We start from the raw sequence: 20,681 nt of genomic DNA, 5'->3' as shown, positions 1-20,681 counted from the left end.
ATAAATTCTCTAGATGACAAACTTGAACTCTTTATAAATTCTCTAGATGACAAACCTGAACTCTATATAAATTCTCTAGATGACAAACTTGAACTCTATAAATTCTCTAGATGACGAACCTGAACTATATAAATTTTCTAGATGACAAACTTGAACTCTACAAATTCATCTAGATGACACACCTGAACTCTATAAATTCTTCTAGATGACGAACCTGACGGGCCAACAGATCCTCACCATTACATTATCCTTACTGGATTCAATGATGCTGCTTTGTTCAATACACTGATCGACATCCAAATTACCATCAATGCAGCAATCAACCTTAGAACAGAATATGATTTGAAGTTGGAATCTATTAAAAATGAAAGGAGAGCATCTTTAGTTGGAGAACAGGTACATTTGTTGTTCTTTAACTTTGTTTTTCTGTTCAGCTGGATGTGTGTTAGACGATATCATCCGACGTCCGTTTCAAGGATATTTAAAGGCGGGGAAATATAGACGCGCAGAGTTTACAGCCGTATTAGTGGTATATGGAAAAGTTGGTGGGAGAGTTGCAAAGAAACGACAAACTGGCCAGACTGGCAAACTCTACAGGCTGTCAACTCTTTTCAGCGAAAAATCCTTTTGGGAATTTTCTGGAATTTTCGTCGGCTTTTTCTTAGATAGTGATTTGTCTCAGACTATAGCATATTCTAAGTGTGTGTAAGAAAGAAAAGTTACCTCTTATGTGAAATTTCTCTACTTCAGTTGAGCAGGTTAACCTCCGCCCTAAGATGATCAAAATATTATAAGTACAATAAAGTCTCTATAGCTTGAACACGCACGTGGGGAATGATGCAATGTGTTCGAATATTAATTCCTATCCTTCGAAAGCTATATCGAATATAAATTTAAAGGTACACTCATGTTTTTCCAGGCGGTTGCAATGCATTCAAAAAATATTGCTGGAAAATATTGTAAGTGCCTGCAACAAAATCAGTTTTTTTATTGTGATGCAGAAAAATTGGTATTACACATTTTGCAATTTCTCGTGCGCTTCAAATGCAATGTAAATTGCGAACTTGCAATGCAATAGCAGCGACCTTTAAGAATTAATCTAGCCTTAGCTTCAAATCATGGGTAATAGTAGGGGGCCAACTAACTGTCAGCTCTACTATGTGATTTGACGTCAAATCTGAAGAATCTTATGATCGTACTGACGTCGGTATGTTTTTTAACTTCAAGCGGCTGTATTTCTTTGTGTGTTTTAGTCAGAGAGTTGTTGTGATACAGTTTTTTGCTCAGAATTTCATGCTCTTTCAGATGGTACCAATTATTTTCGTTTTTTTTTACTTTTGAAAATAAGCTTTTTTCCTAACCCCTTATTTTCCCTTGCAGTTTTGCCTATGGCGTCACTATTTTGGTCATAAAAAGTTTTCCCGAGCCAAATCTGCGTCCTCCCTCTCAAAAATATCTTGTAATATACTTTTCTTTGGAATAGACTAAAAATGGCTAGGTTGTAAAAGCCCCCCGTAAAAAAGATGTCACGGGACCCCAGACTTGGCCCCTACTATAATTCTTTATTTTTATTTAAAGGGTGATATCTCAGTTCCACCTGAACAAAACGAAGAAGACCAAATCAAGGTTCTGTGCATGAAAGAAGAGATAGCTAAATTTTGGGAAGAATCTGATTTGTTGGTCAAACACACAGAGACTGGACACGAATTAAAAAACATGGCTAAATTCGAAGTGGTTATACAAGAACACTGTTTTCCTGACAATCTGGAACAATCATTTGACCCAAAGGTTCTTTTTTTACTAGTTTTACTAGTTAATACTAGATTTGCTAGGCGACGGTGCGTCCAAGCAACCAATCGAGTGGGGTATTTTAGTTTTTTAAGGCTTTTTAGAGAGGTTCACCCTCCAAGTTTTGGTCGATGTAGACATAGGTAGATATCCCCTCTACGTTGTATTTACAGGGTGAGTTTGCTGGTTGGTTGTACACTAAAGTAGCAGATGTTTGTTTTGACTTGTTGAAGTATATGGAACAGTATGGTCGATATTTGGATCATTTGAGAATTATAGATGTTTCGACCAATCATACTTTATTGGAGAAGAAGTTATCACAAGAAACGGTCGATAGCGCAGATTCTAATCGTAAGAATATCCTAAAATAATTCCTAAAGTCCTAAAGCATTTATAGAAAAATGGGTCCCAAAAAGGTCATGAATTTAGACTGTCTCCTGGTTTCTATGTCAATTTGTTCCAGACCATTTTTTCACTTTTGACCAAATCTGTGTAATAAATAAGACTTATCTCCTCGAGAGTGGTTTTCATATGTTAGCACAGAGCAGGGGTTTTAAAAATTGAAATGGCGAATGAAAAACTCTGGCGATTTCTAGATTCTAGGCCGGCGAATTGTGTATTGATAAGACCCCTGACAAAGAGTACACACTTATCACGAATAGACTTTAGAAGATATATGTACTAAACTTCCACCTCCTAAACGTTTTGAAATCTTCCTGAAAAGACTTTAGATCCATAAGTGTTTTACACCTTTTGAAACGATATTTCTTCTATTCCAGACCTAAAAAGCTGAAATAAATAAGATGCAAATATGGAGCCCACGATTCGCTTAAAAATAGCGAGCGGTAACGGCTATTTAACTTTAAGAGTTCGGTGACAGAAGGTTGAATACCCAAAATATATGAGAATTTTTTGTCTTCTTGAACTTTATGGAGCTTCCTTGTCAATACTTTAACGGAAGGAATTTTTGCGGAAAGAAATTTTTGCAGAATTTAATTTCGCGGTTGAGAGGATTTTTTGTTTAAAATATTAAACTATTTTGCCCTAAAAAGACCAATTTTATAGGTGAATTTTTAAATCAGGAGAATATTCTTGTTTCGCAGAATTTAATTTGGTCGCAAAAATTTGTTCCGCGAAAATTTCTTTCTATTTTTCGTCTCTTTTTATTTTCTGTTTTCTTGAATTTACAGCTGTCAGTACTAATGCTGAAAAACAAGATAAAACGCCATCTTGTGATTTGAGATACTATGATCAGTTGATGTCCAACGTACCAGTCCAATGTGAAAGTGTTCCTTTGATATTAAACTGTCTCCTAGAGCAGGTAACATTTGGTTGTGTTTGAATTATGTATTGTGGGTTGAATTTAGTGAAAATAGTAAAATTATCTGAAGACTGTCCAAAATAAATTTGGTGGATAAGCGGCCGTTCTGAAACCCAAACGGGACATTGAAACTTTGTAATCCTTGAAAATGGATTTTCTCTTTAAAACAAAATATCACGTTTGTTGTTGAGTCTATTTGTTTTGCTTGTTGTCCCAGTTTAGGACTGATCTGCATAACTTTAGTGAAACTTAAAAATTCTTTTAATTCAAATAAAAGATTCCATAGACACCGTGCACTATTTTTTTTCTCTTTTATAGTTTGATCGTTGTGTGCAATAGAATTCAGGTCTAATTGATGTTTTAGGTTGTGGCAGTAACAGACGGGCCCAATCCAGCCGATGAGCCCCCTAAGCCACGTGCTGATGGCATGGATGACTTGATTGGTCAATTCTGGGATCGACAAATGGCTATCTATGGTCCTCAAGATACCCAGGTAAAATGAGTTTGATCAATGCTGCAACAAGAATCAAAACCAGAAAAAATATTATCATTTATTTGTCGAGTAAGGTACGGCTCAGCACGGCTTCAAAATCTATCAAAATCCCAAGGGGTGTCAATGAAACTTTATAAAAAATCTAAGGGTCTCGTAAAAAAGGCGAAAGGGGTTTTTAAGAATTGGACAACAAAATTCGAAGGGGGGGTTTACACTCCAAACAAGACCTTTTTAACATGGTGGATGGACAAGGTTGTATTCTGAAGTATCCAGTAAACTGTACTGTTTTATAACATTATTGGGGTTAACCATTTGTGTGATTTTTCAATTCAAAACGTATCAGAGTTCTGAAACCTGTTTTGTAGTCTAGCATGCTAGATGACAACTTTAGAAAAGTTAGAAAATGAGCAAAAAATAGGAAGGGATAAATTGTAGTCTGTAGTAGTCTATAAAAACTGATATTAACCCATTACAGTTATCGTAATATCATATAATACCCACATTACTCGGAATATAAACTATTCCAGTCTATCTTTCTTGTAGAAATTGTGGAAGCGAGAAAAGGAGAGAAAACCAACACCAGACATTATATATCACGGTGATGAAAAACGTATGAATTTATTAAACATAATGAAGAAGAAGAAAGAGGAATCTTTCCAAAAAGCTGAACAAATCGAAGACAAAATGCGTGATTTTCATCCGTACGCCGGATTCGTACGTTACCTACAACCGTCACAAGAAGAATGGGTCGAGAATTGTCTCCGTCGCCGACAATTATATAATTTTTGTCGTCAACGGCAAGATATTACGGAAGAGAAATTCGAGCGTGCAATGAGACAGTATATATTTGAAGCACTTCCTATAGATGGTAATATCGAAATTATTCAACCTCAAATGGACAACAATAATAATTCCACCGAAGAACAGCTTGAGAAAATATATTCACGTTGGGATTACCCTTATTGCGATTTAAGCCAACAACAATCTTCAGTATACGTCCCAGAAGATCCTTCCATCGAATCGGTCAACAATGAATCTTTACGTAAACTTGATTCATATAATTGGTTGGAACACCTTGAGCCATCAGTTCTACACCAGGTAAAAGATATGAAAAATTCTTAACGGCTTTCTCCCAGTTTAAAAAGGTTTTAACCCGGTTTTTCTGCCATGGGGACGGTTAGTTTTCATTAGCCTAGACTGGCTGACTGAGAACGGTTATTAAACGTTTTTACTTCTGGTTGTTCCAAATCTTTTCAGTCACTTGGCTGTCCTAAAAAAAGTTAATGCAAAAACTCGATATTACTTAAAAAAGTGAAGGAAGGGACGACAGAAAGTCGACCGTTTTAACTGGAAGAAGTTATCGTCCAGTTACATTATCTTATCATTTTAGGTGCTAGACAAAGGATCAGATATACGCCCTTACTTGGACACATATTATAATCGTGGTAATAACACACTTCTTGTAGTCTTGCACAATCCGGTAAACGAAAATTTAGAGAATACTTTCCAATGGGAATCTTGGCTACATTCGGATGTTGGTTTCCGTAATTATTTGGAACATATCGCGTATCAGATTCAAGATTGGACGAATGAACAACAGAAAATAGCTGATGAATTAAAAGAAGCTCAAAAACCAGTAGAGGAAGATGTTCCTGCACCAGCACCACCTCCTCTCAAAGAACGGAGCAGGTCAGTTTATCCACGTATCTTTCTGTTCTATATATTTCTGTTCTGTTTATGTCTCCTTATAGGATTAGGGTCCTACCAAAGATCTGATGCCTGTTTGCTTAATCCACAAAATTTAAGAGAATGATCGAGGGTAAGTGGAGCAATCGAGGGAGAAAGAGTGGTACCCTTACTCTCCCCTTTAGGCAGATAGCTTTCGTAACAGGAGCCTCGAGTTGCCACCGAATGACAAATGAATTTTCCATGGTTATTGATTATTTGCTATGACTTGGCGTCGAAGTTGGATAAAAATAGAGCACTGTGACTTATCTCAATAAATGTCACTTGAATGTGACAAACAATAGAATTGAGTTAAAACATCAAGGTATTCTTTTTCTTCTCGAAGAAGTCAAATCTCATAGGCCAAGAAGTACCTTCACGTGACACTCCAAGGTAAAGAACGGTCGATCAAAAATGTTGAACTTTAATTCGTTCCGGTCGAACTATTATAGGTTGTTTATATGATTGATTCACTCTTTTTATTTATAGCGTCAGCCCCCCCTGCTAGTTGGATGGGGGGGGGGGTTACACTTTAAATTTTTCCCAAAAAAGGAGGGGGCTAGAGTACACCACATTTTTGGGGGGACCTATGTTATTGGGGGGGAGCTAAAATCTCATCACTTAACGTGGGGGCTAAAATAATTCAGCCTAATAGTTGGCTTCAATTACCAAAATTGAAGCTCATGAATCTGAAAAATTTTCGTCTGCGGCGCAATATTTTTATGAAAAGTGTGCAAAATATCTTAACTTTAACTTAGAACTGAACGCGATTTACATTGGAAAACCCTTTTTTACTGGATCAATTTTTTGAAATTGTTTAGGGACAAAAGTCCTGGGCCTAACAAAAAATTCATAAATCTTTGGGGGGACTTAAAACTCAGGGGGACCTAATTTTTGCCTGGGACCTAAACCCAAGCTGACGCTATGTTATTGTTTTGATTTTTTTCTAGATGGGGCTTGAAGACACGAGCTCAGATAGCGGAAGAAAATGAAAAGGGGCATGGGAAGAGCACGTCAGCCTCACGTGATGGCAGCCCTAAGAAAAGTAAATCTCCTGAAAAGAAGAAATCTGGTAAGTAGTAAGCCTCGTTTTGAGTGATCTCTATGTATCGGGTTCTTTATATAATGGAAGTGTCGTTCAGTTTAAAAATAAGCTAGTCTGTTCATTGTTATGTTCGTATGTATTCCATTAGTATATCGAAAAAAGAAATTGTATACCAGTGGGATCTAAGCTGGACATATTGGCAATACTGGGAATCTAGCAAGCAAAAAGCCTTTTTCTGTAAAGGAACAGAGATCTGATTCTAATCTCTCGAATTTTTTGAATGGTGCCAGGCAGGAAAAAGATGATCTTATGTGGTTTGTTTGCATTACCTTGCATTGGCGTTTTTTTCGTCGCTGGCGTAATAAGGGCCAACATAAAAAGGGCCGATAAGGTAACAAAAGGTATGTTTAGAGATTTAACAAAATTCCAAATCATCTTTCCAGAAAGCAAGACTACTGGAAAATCTTCCGCCAAGAAGGGAAGTCGTAACGGCTCCTCCAAACGCCCTGCTTCCACCCGTTCAAAGGTCAGTTTCTGTGAAGAAACACCATCAATTGCACCATCAGAAACAATGGTTGAGAATTATGCGTTCGTTGGTTACAATTTGGGTGACAAACTGCTACATTGTAGTATCGATCAAGCGTATCTGTTCCCTCAAAACGGATCACTTGTGAGAATCGAGAAACTTTCATATGTCGAACAGACTAATTGTGTACAGATTACAGTCATGTGTCGCGGAGACACGTTTGCAGTAAATTTTGCAAATCCCATTCCATTGGATGAGTTGAATACTTCGAATGTTATGGATAAGAACAAACCATGTTCACCTGTTCTTACAACTAGACCTAACAGTAGTAAGTCAAATATCTAGTCTTTTCCCCTTGAAGTTCTCTTTGTAAGCTTTGAAAGACGCACTACCCCCAGGGCGTCTATTGATATGTCCAAAGTATTTCAGCCGTCGTGTTTTGATCATTTCCACAATGTTCGATTTTAGTCCAGGAGTAGCGCAGATTGTGTCGTTTCGTATTCGTGAAATAAGATTTACTCAAATGGTGGATCTAAGACATATCATTTCAAAAACAAGGAGCCACCACACTACCCATTATTTAGGAGATTGCACCAAAATACTCGCAATTTGCTGAAATTAAGAATATTTAAAGAACATTTTAAGGCATTTTAAGTTAAGAACATCCGAAGGTTTCAAAAAAAATTCATAAAAATTCAACCCTGATTTTTCCTTGTAGATGCTGCAGTAACAAGCCCTACACGAATAAGCCCTACAATCGGAGTAGAAGGAGAGCTACTAGAAAGCGAAGTCTCCAAGAGACTTCTTCCACTACCTGACACTCCCCCGTACATCTGTTCTCATTCTAACATCACTGCAAACCTATCCGATGGAGTCTTACTCTCATTCAGCACAATGACACAGCATAGTGAATCATTCGAATGTGCAAAAGTCAGTAAAATCTTGTCTGTGGTAACAAAACAGGTTTCACAGATCATGCCACAACCTTCAACTCAAGTACCAGTTCCTCCTAAAAGTCCAAAAGGCAGAAAGGTAAAGATTTTAGGGCAGATTGCTGGATCAAAAAACATTTCAAATCTAGTTAACCTTTCAGGTCAAGAATATTGCAGAAAATAGTGTACTGTACTGCATTGTTTTGGCTAGAATGAAACACAGAATCTCCCTAACCAAAACAGACCAACATTTGAGGGGGGGGTTTCAGGGGGTACCCGATTCCGTAATTCCGCCAATTTTTTCTCCAATTTCCGTCACACCGTCTTAAATTGAACCAAAATTCCGTCACCGAAAATTCCTTTGAAATTCAATATTTTTGTCGAAAATTCCGCAAATTTTGAAAATCTTTTACCAATTCCGAAATTCCGCAAATTTTTTTGCTAAATTCCGTTTTTCAGCACTAAAATTGTCTAATTTTCCGTCTCCGTCAGAGAACCCAATTTCCGTAATTCCGTCTAAATTTTCGCCAAATTCCGCCACTCCGTCCGAAAAAAGGGCCGATTCCGCTCCTCCGCCAACCATGAAACCCCCCCCATTTGACGAGATCGCCTTTTAGGCAATGGCCAGTGGATTGATGAAGTTTAAAAAATACATTAGCAATTCTGTAACTTTTTGATATGTTTATTCAAGGAACTTGGTTTATTACTCAATTTGAGGGTGCTGATTCAGAATTTAAATGCTTCTAAGCTTGAAAATACTGCGGTAAAAAAATCATGATTTTTTGGGAATCTTCATAATAAAAAAAGGCCTGTACCCCTACGAAAGAGTACTTCAAATTGAGCAAAAGAAAAATGTTCTCCAGCAATTTTCAACTCTTACTTAATTTTCTCCATCTTAAATCTCGAAAATTTTTTACCAAATCAAAAGATTGTGCAGCGTGATTACTAAATTTTCACTACACGTTTTTTTATTAGAACAAACTAAATAAGAACATAATGCTTCGATGGCCATAATCTTAAGAACAAGTTAAGAACATTTTTTAAGACTTTGCGGACTCAAAAAACCCAATCTCTTAGGAAAGTGGACAAAAATACTTAAAAAAATGGCGAAAATAAGAACATGTTAAGAACATTTTTAGGCTTAAAACTCAAAAAGTTGAGAACATCCAAAGGCTTCAAAATTTTTGGATGTTCTCATGAAAAAACGTGTAAATCACAAAATTTATGTTTCAGGGCAAAAAGGAAGACGATCAGAAACTGGCGGAAGAGCAGGATCGGAAAGAAGCTGAGGACGCTAAGAGAATTGAAGAACGTGAAAAAGAAATTGAGCACATCTTCAAAGAACAACAATCTAAGAAGAATTTGTACGTCACCACACCAAACGCCATACATTTGAGCTTCAAACACGGTGGGTATATAGATTAAATCTAAGACAAATCCACCATCTAAGAATGGTCCCAAAGCCGAAGAAAATTTGCAAACGGATTTCTTTTTTGCTGAAGACTTAGCAGCCGGTAGAGTTTGACGGCTGCAATAGAATGTTACGTAAGAACCGTGTAAGAACCCATTTTTAGAAGCTTCGAATTGTGATATCTCATATTAGACAATAATACTTGGAGGATTTACTCAGGACTACAGAAGGTTTCTGCAAGCCAAATATCTCGAACCATCTGATTATCCCTTTAACAGAAACACTGTTCCTGAGATTTTTTTAAGAAAAAATGATCTAATTTCAAAATTTTAAAAACATAACATCTTTAGGTTTGGTAGTCAATGATTTAGAAAATCTGGAAAATAATCCGTCAACATTTTTGGTGCGTCAAGAACGCCTTATGAACGAGAAAGAAGAGATCACATTAGAGAACTGTGATCAGGTTAAAGAATTGTATCGTTGTGTCACCAGTGATGGCTTGGTCATTAAGGTATTGAAACGAAATTTCGTTACATAGCGTGTCAGGAACTCAATTGTCTTCTTCAAATTTTGTCTAAATCATGTGTAACAGTGTTAAAAGTCCTTCCGTACAATCTCAGTAAAGTGGTATCAACGTCCATTTGACATTCATAACGTCCAAATAACGTTATTCGAACGTTTAAACAACGTTGTGTGCTTGCTGGGAAAGCTTTTCAGTCTCAAAATTCTGCATGATTCACCAAAATTTCAAGAATACGTTCTAATTTTCTGATAAATTCATTTTCCGTTTCAAAAGTCTTGCTTTGACCACTAATGTAAGCACTTCTTGAGTATATGATTTGCCATTATATGTTTTTTCCTCAGAACTTATGTTATTTCTGACCGTTTCAAGCGTTTGTCCTTTACACAGTTTTCCCTATAATGTCAGCTGTGTCCCCGTCGTGCCTTTTCAAATGAAAGTCATAAAATACTTTTAAAAGAACGAAACTTGGTTGTGTCTCATTAAAGATGTCATGGACCCTTTGAAATTGTCTTTGCCGAGAGCCTTAGTAGTTACCCCTGTCTCACAGTCCCGCTGGAACTTCTTTCCCTGGGGATGTATTTTTTTCAAAATCCAAATGGGATAAAAATTCTTCCGCAAAGTGTTTGCAGCTCAAAAATCCAATAGGGATGGTTTTGTTATACGGTTTTTTCTATGGATTTCAAATAGGGATAAAATCAAAATTGTAGGGTAGTAATTTTACCACCGGGAACAAAATTTTAGACAAATTTTCAAGTGGAGTCCTAATGGGTCTGTGAAACGGGTGTCATTAACAATCACGTTTATCCATTTTGTATTCAGTACAACTCTGACGAGACGATTCGAAATTTTATCAGCACATGGAGATATTTACCATTCCACACCATACCAAACTCCTGAACAAAAAATCCCTCCCACTACAGTCATGCCCATTAATACAGTAGCCGTGGAACCAGCAAAAATTGAAGACACGCCATCAAGAAACACACCTTCTCGTGGAAAGAAAGGTATAGTATTATTATTCTTATCGATCTCTCTGAAATATACCCAAGAACGTCTTGATTCAAACCTGAACAAAAAAGATTACTATCATTTTTTGTTTCTTTTATGCCCTCTTGCTGAAATCTTTACTGGTCAGCAATTAAAGAAATGAATCGAAAGAAGTGGAGAAATCCAGACAGAAAAAGAGACTCACTGGCCTTTATATTCCCTAGACAAGGCTATACCCGCCATCTTTGATCGGAGTTTTTAGAAAGGGTAGCACTACTCGGTGTAGATCAATCTGTAGTTCAATAAAAAAAATTTTTTGTAAATTTTCTTCACCAATGTTGATTAATGCTACCATTAGGATACAGTACCACTTTCAAAATTCTCTGATCAACGATTTTGCTTGGCCGGGATCACAAGAAACTGTATCCACTTTTTACAGTGGACACCTTTATAACTAAATAGCGAGTTTATGTATTCGAGATAAATCGAGGGAGACGGTATAACACAAAGTTGACATGTCTCCGAAATCACTTGTCCACTTTGTTCGACGACGGTAAAAACACCAAAATACCGTCGTCTGTTTAGGTGAGCAATAAGAGCCGTACATCAACTATCGACTTTGTTTTGTACTGATTTCACTTACCGTCGCCCTCGATATCCTCCAATACATAAAATCGGTAATATTATATTGATAACAGGTAGTGGCTCAGCATCAAAACAACAACAAAATACATCATTACAACCTGAATCAATCACCGAACCGACAAACGAAACCGAAAACGAAAGTAATAACAATAACGAGAAAAAGAAATTCCCATTGTCTTGGAATGTCACCAAAGGTTTGAGTGGTGAAAAATGGTTCATCGATAGCTCTGGTCATGAAGAATTTGTGGAAAATATGATGATAGCTGATGCATCTTGTTTCGAATCGAATCAGGTTTGCTTTTCTTCATTTCATCAATTCCTGTATAGTAAAGAACCTTTTTGAAAAAATTTGCGTATGTAGAGAAATTTAAGAATGGATTTCTTTTGTAATGAAATAAAGATGTAAAAAAGATAATGACTTTTAGGTTAGGACGTTTAGCTTTCAGCTCTTTTACTATCCAAAATTCTACCAAGACTAGAATAGCTTGTCATGCAGTGTTAATTCCTTAAGAGTGATTCAGGTAGAGATTGATATAGGTAGTGATTCAGGAAAGCCTAACTTTTAGAACAATCACAGGGAAAATCTGAAAAAACTTTGGGGTGGGGTTCATTTTTTCTAATGGGCAACTCACACTTCTATTTCTCAAATCAAGTACAACTCGTGTTTTAGGGTTTTAGTCTACTTTATTTGAGTTTTTCTACTCAATCCACCTGCTTTTCTGTTTTGTTTCCATATAGGTATTACAAACGAGAGAAGATGGTGTTATCATCGTCAACCGTGAAAATGGAACTTCCATCGTTGAATATTTAGATGGAACGCGTATTACCATGGCTACCAAGACACGTGTTGACCACGTGGTTAACCAAGAGACTGGGGAAAGTAGAGAAGTTGAAGCACAATACCAAGAAGTTTTGGTAAGTCACATCAATTAAAAATATCTATGCTATGAGAATACACTCAAGTCTCCTTAACTCGAACCTCTATACCTCGAATGTCTTCTTAACTCCAACAAGATTTCTCATCCCTTTAGTTAACAATGCCTTTTAATCATAATTCGAACAAAATTGTGTTTCCCGCGTGTGTCCGAGTTAAAGAGACTCTACTATATCAGTGAACTTACCGAGCATTGTAAATTTTTACGTAACACTATTGATAGGTACATAGAGCATTCGGTTACAGTTACTGAACTTTATCAAACCCTGGACAGGGTGTCTACGGGACCTTGAAAACCTTGAAAACCTTGAAAACTATCAATTTTCTGGGAAAAACCTTGAAAACCTTGAAAAATCGTTAAAAACCTTGAAAAGCACTATCCAGTCATTCGAAAAGTAAGAATAAGTAAAAAACCGCCTGCGGCGCTAAACCTTTATAACATTTAGAGAATTCCATGTTTTCCTGTTTCTGTTGCGATTCTGTCGCAACGAATGCAACATATTCTTTTATCACTAGCTGAGTTTTTGTCACTAATTTTCCGTTTGCATGAGCCCTAAGAAATCGACTGTTCCCCAATTTTCAAATCGCTTCAGGACGTCTTGGAATAATGGCCGTTCATCAATAAAATTTCGAGGATTCCTTAAAACAACTCTTTTGGCAATTGATTTTTGTAAAAAACAAAATCAAAAACAAGGCGTTTCTTAGCCATTTGAAAGAGTCAAAATCAAAATTTTCTCTCGTCGGCGCAAAACATGGTTGCGCCTCCTCGGTCACTGTAAACAATTGGTTTTGCTTCTAATTCTTTATTTCTAAAGTTGGAAGACTAGGGAGCTGGATTTTTTCTTTTTGTGGTATTGTTCTCGAGAGGGAGATAGGAATTTAACTGTGGAAGTAATTCCCCGGGCACCAAAAGCGAATAAATTTTATTTGCTGTCCTCTATTTTTCTTTCACCTACCACTATGAAAAAAAAAATTCCTGTAAAGAGCCATATCAACTGAGTATCAAAAAACCTTGAAAAGTGCCAAAGGTTTTGCCAAAAAACCTTGAAAAACCACTTAAAAATGACCAAAAAAACCTTGAAAACCTTGAAAATCCCGAAAAAAAATCCATAGACACCCTGCTGGACTAAGCTATGTCTGCCACTTTTGATGGAGTTATTTTTTTGAAAGTGGTATCTGCAAAGAAGCCATTACAGTGTTAAAACTTTGTGTGATTTTCAACGGCGCTACATCACAGATACCCAAAAGTAAAGTATACCTAACGCCCTCGATACACCGCCATTAGGGTATCACTTTCAAAAAAATCTCTGATCAAAACATTTTGTTTGGCCCGGATTGAGAAAATGCCTCAAGGGTCAGAGGGTACGGTGTGTAAGGTTTTGAGTCCAGCTTTTCAGTTGAGTTTATCAAGGGCTTAAAAGATTTGTCGTACTAACAGCCCTCAAAAATATAAAAGAATCGTGGGAAAACGGAGAAATCCAAGGAGAAAGAGTGGCTTCTTCTCCACCCTTCAGGTCGCCCGAGGTCGCCTCTGATTGAGGTCATAATCTTACTTAATTAACAGTACTCTGAAGTCATTAACTTTACATTGTGACTTAAGCAAACAGTGGTCAAAACTGGAAGAACTTTTTTTTGAGCTAGCTTTGTTGATGAATTAGTTGATTCTAAATCACTCTCTTATAGGTCGAACACGAGTTTTATCCGACAACAATTATAGATCTCAATAAATCATCTATTCAATGCGAATTTCCAAATGGACGAGCTATCACCGGTTTTCAAGATGGTGGATATGTCGTCGCCCAGCAACAAGATAAACAAATGATTGTATCAACTTCAGGTGAGTTTTGTTAGAACTTTTCAAAACTAAATATTTTTTAAACGCGAATTTGATTGATCGAAAAAAGTTTTACCAGAAGATTCGGGCTAAAATCCGTAACGCACTGATACTTTCAAAAATTGACCCTCAGAATATTTCATTGGCAGAAAATTTGTCGCTAAAAATCTCGTGGGCGTATGTAAAGCACCCCTTAAAAGTAAAATATATAGATTGTATACCTCCCTTAATGGTTTAATTAATAAATATTGTTCCGATTATTTTATTGAATACTGAAACGTTTTATCCGATCTTTCACAGGTGAACTTTACATCCATCCAAAACGTTCTATTGATATTTCGCAATCGGATATTCCGTGTTCAAAGGGTACATGTGTGATGAAACAAACTACCCAAAATGCATTGCAAATTATTGATCACCAAGGTAACCAGTTTGAAGTAGATGCTGATGGTAGTTATCGTGTACAAAAAGGACAACATTCTCACGATGGTAAGATGAGCTTCAAATCCGCAGGGAGAATCTTTAACTTTTCCTGATAAGCAAGCAAAAATGATGCATTTTTAAGACGTACGAGGTGTATTTAATGGCGGATTGAATTCAGCTATTTAATCTAGCGGTAAAAAAAAATTCTCTTGATAGTCTGTGTTGGTGTGAAAACCACATGGCGCCCTGCATTTTTTGTAGGAATGGTTTTAAATATACGCAATATTGTAATTACAATTTACCAATTAAATTTTTCGCCATCATTTTGAACCTTATGAGAGTCCTTGTCTACTGATACTCTACCTTAAGCTTAAGGCATCTTCAAACTTTCTAGAAACTGCAATTTGAAAGGAGAGACCATTTTTGAATCGATATAAGATATTTGATGTTCGAGGTGTATGTATAAATTATGTTTTAACAGAGCGATATATTGAAAACAGTTTCGTTAAGTTCGCTTTCTATTCAGCTTGTTCGGCGACCAAAAAAAGTTAAGTGAGAAGCGATTTGAATAAAGAAGAAACTTCTGGCTTACTTTTTTCATGTCCTTCCACTTTCTTAGAAGACGTTTCATCTGAAATCAAGCCACGTTATTTCGTGGTGCATTCAGATGGCAGTGGTGAAGAACTATTGAGATATGAGGACGTTTGCCATTATTTACAAGAAGCAGAATCTAACCCATCAGCAGCAATTCTTCACGGTGGTTTAGAAGGAGATGAAGAAGCCACAACATTGACCGTTCTTAAACCACATTCAGGTGAAGAAAAAACATCATTTATCGATATTGTTTGTTCGCGGGAAGCAGTGATAAACAACCGAAGATAATATGTGAACCATACTTAGCCTTTTTTACTCAAATTTCGTTAAAAACTGTATGAAACTGTATGAAATATATGTCTGATATGAAACGGGAACACTTATGTAAAACAAAACCTTATCATTTTTTCCAGGCTACGTTGAGGATATATGGAGACCAAGCAAAAAGGAGAGTAACATTATCCCCATTAGTCTGCGTGAGCGTGACTTCAAAGCGTACGATTCACGCATTAACGAAGCACGGAAAAAATCAGCTTGGCCAGGAAGCGATAAACCTGTTAAGTTAGGTAAGGTTGATTTATTCTCAGGTACCTAGTAAATTGGAAGGTTTGAATTCGTGATATTCATGACGTAATGTTTTCTACGGAAATACCCCAGTTTTAGCCAATAGTGGTAAATTTAAACTAGACAAAAGTTGTATAAAATTTGCCACTACTGGCAAAACCGGGATATTTCCGTAGAAAACATTACGTCATGAATATCATGAATAAGGGTTGGGGTTAACACATCTTCAAATTTTGATCAATGGGTTGGACCTAGTTGCCGGGAGGGGGTTTGAATTGTACCTCTAAATACCCCAAAATAAGGTGATTATTGACTAAAAGCAGGCTATTTAATAAACGTGGGGGGGGGAAGTTTTTAGGCACCCCAGAGTAATTAACCTGTGTTTGTTCTGCAATATCCTCTAAATTCAACTTTTCATAAAACTCAAATTGAATAGCAGTTTTGTGCTCGTTGAAAAGATATTCAGGAGTGAAACAAATAAAAATAGCATAAATTTGAAAATGAAGATGAAAAATGAGTGGGAAACTTAAAAATCAACTTTACACACTTCTCATTATCTCATCACAGGTCCATGGGTCCCTCCAAAATCATCTCCACAAATCACATGTCCAGAGACATTGGAAGTTCGTCATTTGATTAATTACAAAGAATTAACTGCTGAAAATCGTAAAGAAATCATCGAAGGAATCAACCAATATGGTGAATATATTGCTAAGCAACAAGATGACGTAGAGAAATTGAGAAATATTGATGACAGGAGCGAAGAAGAGAAAATAAAAGCACAACGTATCAAAGAACATGTATGTTAGAAAATCTACCCATTGGTACCCAAATTAGTTTTCTTATGAAAGTTTAGGTACCCTCGGAGGAAACAATTTCAGCCTAATTTTTGAGGCAGTTCAACAGTAGGCACTAGTTTTATTGTACTCTTAACTCAGTTTTGATTGTGTGGTCATAATTGGACGAAATCTGTTTTCTTTGAATCAAATGGGCTGTTCCATTAAAAATCCATAGATGAACCTTTGTAAGTCAAAATAAAATTCTTGGAAATGGTTGAATACCCCCTGGAAAATGACAAATTCTGCAAAGAAACCCTCGGAAAATTTTTTTTGTATAAAAAGAAAGTCACGGTGGACGACTTTAGACCCCTCTAAATTCTTCTCAGGTTGCCCCCTGGAAATGTTCGTTCACCCCCCCCCCCCATGTATGGAGATAAAATGGAATGGTCCGATGTTTATCAGTTTTTATTGCCTTCAAGTTATGAGCTCTAACTTCACCTTACTTGTCTTTTTTTAGTTTCTTCACCAAGAGGCATCAAAGAGTAAGTTTTAATTTTGTTAAAAAGCTTATTTCTACTGCCGTTGACGCTCTCTAATTCGATTTTCAAGGGGAATTGGATTTTCTTCGAATAAGAGGGAGCATATGGAATAGTAGAGCGTCGTCTAATTATTTCGTGTTTCTTTTTTTGTGGTGGCTTTCAAATTACCAAATAATGGAGTGTGTTCAAATAGAAGAACGTCGAATTAGAGAGCATCAACTGTACATACAATTCGATGTCTCACTTTTTTGAATACCAACCTGTTTCACTTTATTTACAAACATTATTTTATTTCTCTTTTGAACCAACTTTTCTGTTCAAATTCAGGTACAGATGCAGAGAAAATGATCGCTGATCAATATCTTGACGCCCTTCGTCCACCCAAGCCGCCATCCCCAAAGCGCGCTCAGACTGAACGAGCATCGGAGGAATGGGAAAGAGACAAGCAAGAGCTGAGGGATTTGGGATATCATAAATATATGCTTCGAACAGAAGACTTTCCACCTTACTTTCTAACAGAACAGGGTAATGAACCATTTGTTGGGTAGCAGCAGTCACGATACTCTGTACAGAGTATATCTCACGTTTATCGCTTCATAGTACACTCTGTGCGCATTGTCTGTTTGATAAAAAAATCCCCGTACGGAGACCTCTGCGATGAAGCATGATTTATAAAAAGCAAGACTTCTCTCATCGTCTCCCCTCTCTTACCAACACTCCATCGCAGCGGTCGGTTCGAAAAATATCTAATGAAAAAATGGCAACAGATCCTCTACGGTAATGAATTTTGAAATTAGCCGTAGATACTGGGTCTGTGTACAGACAACAATCAAAACGGTGTGGTTAACTCTGTTGGCTAGACGTGCACCTTGTAATACAATGGTGAATGACGGTATAAGTTCAAGCACTGTTGGCTGTCATTGAAATCTCAAACGCTCTCCTGGGAAGATGATAAATGAGAAAATAGCCCATCTTAACGTTGTCTCAAGCAGTTTGGCGATGAGATTAATCAGTTACCGTCATTCAGCCACGTAATTATAAGGTGGTCGTCTAAAAATAGTAGCCATTGCTGAATGCAAGCCAACATAGGCGGTAATTCGACTGCATAGGGTAAAATAAAGATCAAATGGTTCAAACCCCATTTCTGGAAATTTTCAAAAATTGGATGAGGAGTTGGTTTATGTTCCCTGTGGTCTTTGAGACAACCTTTTATTGATTTATGCTATATACCTTAATTGTATGTTGTTTAATTCAGTTTTACACGAAGTCTGTAAATCTTTTTATCTTTTTTTAGGTCAGAGATTTCTGCGTGAAAATCCTTCACCAGATATGAAGATGTTGAGTGATCGATTAGCAGAAGAAAGTAAACATCCAACAACTTCTTCCAGAGCTGATTCTATACCATCTTCTCAAGGATCCATTACTCCACACGATAAAATACCAGGTGAGAAATAGAAAACTACTTTTTCATGATATGCACCATTACAATGTCTTCCACGGACCAAACAGCTGATTGGTTCAAAGTGGCGTATAGACTGATTTTACCTCACTTACAACCAATAGATATTAGCGAGATTATGTATCTGGAATTCACTACGGCTACGGCTAAAGTAGTGATAAAAGCAAGTTCGATATTTGACTTACGGCATTATGTCGACTTTGCTTACACGGTGTTTTGGTGTTTTTCCCGTACAGAGCAAAGTAGACAACGACATGTCGCCTTTGTTGACGACCCGTACAGGCAGCCCCGCAACCGTAGCCGTAGAATATCTCCGATACATAATCTCGCTATTGGTTCCGTGATGTAATATCAGAAGACATCGCAATGGTACATATCGTGAATTACAGGTAATTTGGATAGTCAATTTCCTCGAAGGGTCGATCACTAACCTTTATAAACACTGGACACAATTTCTCGATCCCAACCATCAAGCAAACTCTTTGATTGGAGTGTTACCCTATTGGTAGCACTACTCAATGCTGGTGAAATCGTTTAAACGACAAATTTCATTGAATTGCAAATTGACCCATATCGAGTTGTGCTTCCACTAGGGTACCACTTTTCAAAAACTCCGATCAAAGCTTGGTTTATGGGATATATAAAGGTCAGTGAAACCAAATTTGACAACCAGCTGATTCTTATGATTACTATCCTTGAGCTTCAACTCCTTCTACGGATCACTGGTCTGTATTAAAGGTTGGATAATCCAATATCTTGTATAAAGGTGCCAATAGCCCCTTTCAGTGTTCAGTTCTTCCGTCCCAGGCGAATATTCGTTTAAGTGAAGTCTGAAAAGGAGACTTTTCGTCCATAGCAAAAGAATTCATCAAAATATTGAAAAATTATTTTGAGTGCAACCGCTACCTCGTTTTCAACCATTACTCTAGGGTACCTAATAGCCACCCCCCCCTGCTAATTAATTTTCGAAAATTTTCGACCCAGGACATGCTTATTAATTTTTGGGAAAATGTTTTTGAAAGTTCCCTCTTTTGTCCTAATTCTGCTGTATTAGCCTCCTTTTCAAGAAATTTCCACCCTGGAAATTTTTATTCCAACCTCCCCCCCCCGCTCATTAAGTATGATGTATCTTCATTAATTAACGTTATTAGAAATATTAAATAAAATAAATTATTTAATATTTCTAATAACGTTAATTAATGAAGATACATTATAATATTTTATAGTATTTTATCATTACCCACCTAAAATTCACAACTATATTACTTCTTAGTATCCAATTCAACCAAACTCATAAATAATCTCATAACTTTAATCTCTTAGTCTTACACTTTCCAAGCTTGGACACACTTATCACCCCCTTTTCTTGTTAGCCCCTTGACTTTTAGAATGATTTTAATATTTATTGATATTTATGAATAAAATTATTTTATTAAACAATCTTGTATTTTATATGTAGCGAAAATGGGCCTACGGGCCTAATGTTACTTAAATATATAGATAGATAGATAGATAGATAGATAGATAGATGATATTTTTTCCAACCCTCTCTCTCAGCTTATTCCAACCCCCCCCGGCTATTAGGTACCCGAGAGTACCAAGGCTGTCTTAATCCCTTCAGTCTTCAAGTGTTACTTTTATAATAGAATAAACTTCTTATTAATTCCGCAATATTTTGAAAACAAGGTGAGCGTTGCACGTGACGTAATTTATGAAAAGTTCTATCTAGGCTAATTTGTCGTTTTGAGTATATTTTCCTATCAACTTCCTTTCAGTTTCGTCAAGCACGCCACACCAAGAAGATTCTTCCTTCTTGATTGAAGATCCTTCTTCCTCAATGTCAATGAAGAACGATTACAGTATCAACAGTATATCACCTTACGATAGCAGCACAAGTGGGCGTCCTCTTAATCCGACACCGCAACGTGCCAAGAATACAAGTTTTACTAAGAACAGTGTTCCGTTACTGGAATCGAAGCTAGATCCAATCACAGAATCTAATTTCACTGAACAACCTTCGTCAATGAATGAGAGTAGTAAAGGTTTGTATACGAAGTATTCATTAATGTAAAGGGAGAAATTTTCGCGGAATTTAATTTCACGGTTTTTCGACAAATCCGCGAAATTAAATTCCGCGCAATACGAATATTCTCATGATT

The 20,681-nt window shown here is 36.7% G+C and overlaps 1 protein-coding gene across 1 annotated transcript in view; it reads left to right on the top strand.

Annotated features, from left to right (window-relative positions):
* The window catches only part of LOC136809210 (sperm-associated antigen 17-like), a 31,903-nt gene that overhangs the window by 3,023 nt on the left and 8,199 nt on the right, over positions 1–20,681 (top strand). The window contains exons 5-28 of the mRNA XM_067065726.1: positions 206–396; positions 1,579–1,788; positions 1,962–2,139; positions 2,979–3,109; positions 3,474–3,602; positions 4,146–4,700; positions 4,993–5,291; positions 6,278–6,399; positions 6,816–7,226; positions 7,617–7,930; positions 9,064–9,238; positions 9,592–9,778; positions 10,584–10,768; positions 11,450–11,688; positions 12,135–12,311; positions 14,014–14,167; positions 14,465–14,653; positions 15,207–15,401; positions 15,595–15,747; positions 16,313–16,545; positions 17,042–17,066; positions 17,391–17,588; positions 18,358–18,507; positions 20,298–20,564. Coding sequence (XP_066921827.1) covers positions 206–396; positions 1,579–1,788; positions 1,962–2,139; positions 2,979–3,109; positions 3,474–3,602; positions 4,146–4,700; positions 4,993–5,291; positions 6,278–6,399; positions 6,816–7,226; positions 7,617–7,930; positions 9,064–9,238; positions 9,592–9,778; positions 10,584–10,768; positions 11,450–11,688; positions 12,135–12,311; positions 14,014–14,167; positions 14,465–14,653; positions 15,207–15,401; positions 15,595–15,747; positions 16,313–16,545; positions 17,042–17,066; positions 17,391–17,588; positions 18,358–18,507; positions 20,298–20,564 — 5,067 coding nt within the window. The remainder of the gene's footprint in view (positions 1–205; positions 397–1,578; positions 1,789–1,961; positions 2,140–2,978; positions 3,110–3,473; positions 3,603–4,145; positions 4,701–4,992; positions 5,292–6,277; positions 6,400–6,815; positions 7,227–7,616; positions 7,931–9,063; positions 9,239–9,591; positions 9,779–10,583; positions 10,769–11,449; positions 11,689–12,134; positions 12,312–14,013; positions 14,168–14,464; positions 14,654–15,206; positions 15,402–15,594; positions 15,748–16,312; positions 16,546–17,041; positions 17,067–17,390; positions 17,589–18,357; positions 18,508–20,297; positions 20,565–20,681) is intronic.

Source organism: Clytia hemisphaerica, unplaced genomic scaffold (genome assembly GCF_902728285.1).
Source record: "Clytia hemisphaerica strain Z4C2 unplaced genomic scaffold, Clytia hemisphaerica genome assembly, whole genome shotgun sequence".
In the NCBI taxonomy this organism is placed as follows: domain Eukaryota; kingdom Metazoa; phylum Cnidaria; class Hydrozoa; order Leptothecata; family Clytiidae; genus Clytia; species Clytia hemisphaerica.
The sequence above is the reverse complement of the archived record's forward strand: the minus strand, read 5'-3'. Positions and strand labels throughout refer to the sequence as shown.